General features: G+C 47.2%; 1 protein-coding gene across 1 annotated transcript in view; it reads left to right on the forward strand.

Moving 5' to 3' along the window:
- The window catches only part of LOC116221567 (trichohyalin-like), a gene marked incomplete at its 3' end in the record, with an annotated part of 6,770 nt that extends 3,589 nt beyond the window's left edge, over window positions 1-3,181 (forward strand). The window contains exons 2-3 of the mRNA XM_031572743.1: window positions 1,697-1,740; window positions 1,911-3,181. Coding sequence (XP_031428603.1) covers window positions 1,697-1,740; window positions 1,911-3,181 — 1,315 coding nt within the window. The remainder of the gene's footprint in view (window positions 1-1,696; window positions 1,741-1,910) is intronic.
- Window positions 3,182-4,220: the final 1,039 nt, after the last annotated feature.

Here is a 4,220-nt window from a genome sequence, read left to right on the forward strand (position 1 = left end):
TGGTAAGTATCTGTAGTATATATATAATAACCTGTTTTGTGTGAATGTGAAACAATAGCAACCATTCTTTAATGTCTTATGTCATCCAGTTCCTGAATTAATGCATCTCTAATTTGAATCCATTCATCTGCTGACCGGCTCTAAGAAGGGAATTTTTAATTAATTCTCAACAAATGTCAGACAAAGACAAAACCTAGCCCTTTGTCTGAGCAGCACAAAACCCATCCCCTGTGTAATCTGTTCTTCTTCAAAAGTCCTGTCCTGAATATCTGAAACATAGTCTGTGGCTGTTTTTCCGATTCCTGAAAGATGCACTTTCAAGGACCAGAGTGGTATAATGCAACAATGCCTATAGCATGCTTATTTGATCTAAGCATGTGGTCTCTGCATAAACATGAACTAATTGGGACAAACATCTAAGGACAGAGACCAAGAGACCAGACATTTTCCTATTTTAGCCCTCTTTCTAGGGGTGGTCCTAATCCAGTTGCCCTTGGAGCTTGCCTGCAGCAGGTTCTGGAATTGTTAGCGTCAGTCACACTCATTTCATTCTGTAGCATTACATCCTGTTTCACAGTACAGTTCCCCTCACATGATGTGAACAAAATGTTATCTCGGGATTGGTAATGGGAAAATGGTGAACACACCGACGTCTATGCATGTACAGTGTGTGTGTGTGTGTGTGTGTGTGACGTGTGTGTGTGTGTGTGTGCGCTTTAACACAAGCTCACACAGGTCACACAGACAAGTGAGAGGGTAACTGCAGAGTGGTTGTATGGCTAATGGTCATATCTTGTACCTGAATGTCTTGTGCGGTAGAATTGGCACACGGCTACTCTGGCGCTGGCATGGCCAATGTGCCCCACTGGCTGCCAGCTGTCACCATGTGAGGAAGCGGTTCAGCAAAGGAAAGGGACAGAGCGGGGTGAGGACACAACATCTACATCTCTCACTCTCTCTATCTCCTTCCCTCCCTCCCTCTCTCTCTCTCTCTCTGTCTCTCTTTCTCTCTCTCTTTCTCTCTCTCTCTGTCTGCACTGTTATTCTTTGCTGATGACATAAGCAACATTGCTGCTCTGGATAGAGGCCATGTGAGAAGTGAGAAGATAAACATCAGAAGGATTGTGATAGGGAAGATGAGGGGGAGAGATACAGTAAACAGAAGCCGGGGAGAAACGGAGAGAGAAAACCTCTTTCAACATGAAAGTGCCAAGGCTAGTATAAAGCACTGGGATATTAGTATGCGGTTTATGTGCCTCTTTTATGCATGAAGCCTCGTCTCCGCTCAAAGATACTATAATGGGAGGCAATTAAGCACACATTTGCATCTTTGTATTTCCAAAGACTGCTGATTGACCCACAATTAGGCAGCCATATTCGTGTTAGCTCGCACAATAAAAGGGGGCGAGGGACAATGCTTTTGTCTCACATAACCTGCAGTCTGATGACCCTCACCTCATCTGCCATGACAGTAGCTGAAAAACACAGAAGTCACCAAGTGCTGGAGGGCAGTACAAATGTGTCTGCCTGCTCGGGGAAGGGCAAGGAAGCTAAATGCACAGGTAGAGGGAAAACCTTCACGCACCGCATTTTACAGGCATGGCTTGAGTGCACTGCCTCCACCCGAGGAATAAATTGATCTCTTACACTGGTGCATGTCTCGCCACCATACACGGCAGAGAGAGAGAGAAGAGAGAGAGAGAGAGAGAGAGAGAGAGAGAGAGAGAAAAAGAGAGAGAGGCTTGTTTTATTTCTATAAGTCATTCCCAATGCAAGGAATTAATAAAGACGAGCCTTTGTGGAGAACCCATCAATGATGCATGGTGGGGGCCTCTATGCACAGGGAATACACTGTGGGACAGGAGAGGATAGGAGAGGAGAAGAGAAGAGAGGAGAAGAGAGGAGAGGAGAGGAGAAGAGAGGAGAAGAGAGGAGAAGAGAGGAGAGGAGAGGAGAGAAGAGAGGAGAGGAGAAGAGAGGAGAGGAGAAGAGAAGAGAAGAGAAGAGAGGAGAAGAGAGGAGAGGAGAAGAGAAGAGAAGAGAAGAGAGGAGAAGAGAAGAGAGGAGAGGAGAGGAGAGGAGAGGAGAGGAGAGGAGAGGAGAAGAGAAGAGAAGAGAGGAGAGGAGAGAAGAGAAGAGAGGAGAAGAGAGAGAAGAGAAGAGAAGAGAAGAGAGGAGAAGAGAGGAGAGGAGAGGAGAAGAGAGGAGAAGAGAGGAGAGGAGAAGAGAGGAGAGGAGAAGAGAAGAGAAGAGAAGAGAGGAGAAGAGAGGAGAGGAGAAGAGAAGAGAAGAGAAGAGAGGAGAAGAGAAGAGAGGAGAGGAGAGGAGAGGAGAGGAGAGGAGAGGAGAGGAGAGGAGAGAGAAGAGAAGAGAAGAGGAGAGGAGAGAGAGAAGAGGAGAGGAAGAGAGAGAGGAGAGGAGAAGAGAGGAGAAGAGAGGAGAAGAGAGGAGAGGAGAGGAGAGAAGAGAGGAGAGGAGAGGAGAGGAGAAGAGAGGAGAGGAGAAGAGAGGAGAAGAGAGGAGAAGAGAGGAGAGGAGAGGAGAAGAGAGGAGAAGAGAGGAGAGGAGAAGAGAGGAGAGGAGAAGAGAAGAGAAGAGAAGAGAGGAGAAGAGAGGAGAGGAGAAGAGAAGAGAAGAGAGGAGAAGAGAAGAGAGGAGAGGAGAGGAGAGGAGAGGAGAGGAGAGGAGAGGAGAAGAGAAGAGAAGAGAGGAGAGGAGAGAAGAGAAGAGGAGAAGAGAAGAGAAGAGAAGAGAAGAGAAGAGGAGAGGAGAGAAGAGAAGAGAAGAGAGGAGAGGAGAGGAGAGAAGAGAGGAGAGGAGAGGAGAGGAGAAGAGAGGAGAGGAGAAGAGAGGAGAAGAGAAGAGAGAGGAGAGGAGAGGAGAGGAGAAGAGAAGAGAGGAGGAGAGGAGAGGAGAGGAGAGGAGAAGAGAGAAGAGAGGAGAGGAGAGGAGAGGAGAGGAGAGGAGAAGAGAAGAGAGAGAAGAGAAGAGAAGAGAAGAGAAGAGAGGAGAGGAGAGGAGAGGAGAGGAGAGGAGAGGAGAAGAGAAGAGAAGAGAAGAGAAAAGAGGAGAAGAGAAGAGAAGAGAAGAGAAAAGAGGAGAAGAGAGGAGAAGAGAAGAGAAGAGAAGAGAAAAGAGGAGAGGAGTGGAGAAGAGAAGAGAAGAGAAGAGAAGAGAAGAGAAGAGAAGAGAGGAGAGGAGAGGAGAGGAGAGGGAGATGGTGAAGCATGCGGAGGAAGAGACAGACAGGGAGAGGTAATGGATAGGGGGAATGGGAATGAGAGGGAGTGGCGGACGAAGGCGGGTCCCCCACTTGCAATCACACCGCACGTTCACTGCAACCGTCCCTCGATGTTACCATGGATGGAAACATGTTGCAGCCCTTGGATGGCACAACCCAGGGGAATCACATGAGAAAGCGTGCAGACAGGAAAGAATCTCAATATTGATTGAGCATGAGCAAAATTGTCTATTGACTAAATTCAGTTTTTTGTAGCTCTTGAAACGAGTATAGTGATCTTCAGCAATAAGGGCCTGTTAACTACTTGCCCTTTTGAACCAAACCAGGGCAGAGGAAACACTTTAAACCAGAAGGGTATGACAAGATGTCCTTTTAGTAAGTCAGCATTCAGGAGACAAATTCAAATGTGATATGAAAATAGGAGCACCAGGATATGATATGATATGATACCCAGGATTCAGGACTCTGTCTCTGCAGATAGCTTTGGGAGCACAGTCGCTGTTGGGCCATGTTGTCATCAAATTTAGGTGGCTAACTTTACCGGAGGAGTCGGCCAGAACGTTTCATCATGCCTGGATCCTTTCCCAATTCTGTAAGCTCAGCATGCAGGACTGTCCCAAGGCTAGGATTCTACTAAGGGGCCATTAGGAATAATCCATCTATGTGATGTGTCGTGCCAAACACGGCCAGTGAGAGCTATATTGTAGTCTTCAAAGCATGAGTCCTTATCTGAAAGGGTACATGTGTGTGTGTGTGTGTGTGTGTGTGTGTGTGTGTGTGTGTGTGTGTGTTTGTGTGTGTGTATGTGTGTGCGTGCGTGCGTGTGTGTGTGTGAGTACAATCACAATGTCTGTGGCATTCAAAGTGTGCTGTGTGAAACACTAAATGGTAGGGCTTTAATAAAAACACAGTTGTTGTTGCTCAAAAGGGCAGACAGCACTGCACACTAGAGGCAGGACCAGGACCATAGAGCCAGCAC

Source organism: Clupea harengus, chromosome 8, assembly GCF_900700415.2.
Source record: "Clupea harengus chromosome 8, Ch_v2.0.2, whole genome shotgun sequence".
In the NCBI taxonomy this organism is placed as follows: Eukaryota; Metazoa; Chordata; class Actinopteri; order Clupeiformes; family Clupeidae; genus Clupea; species Clupea harengus.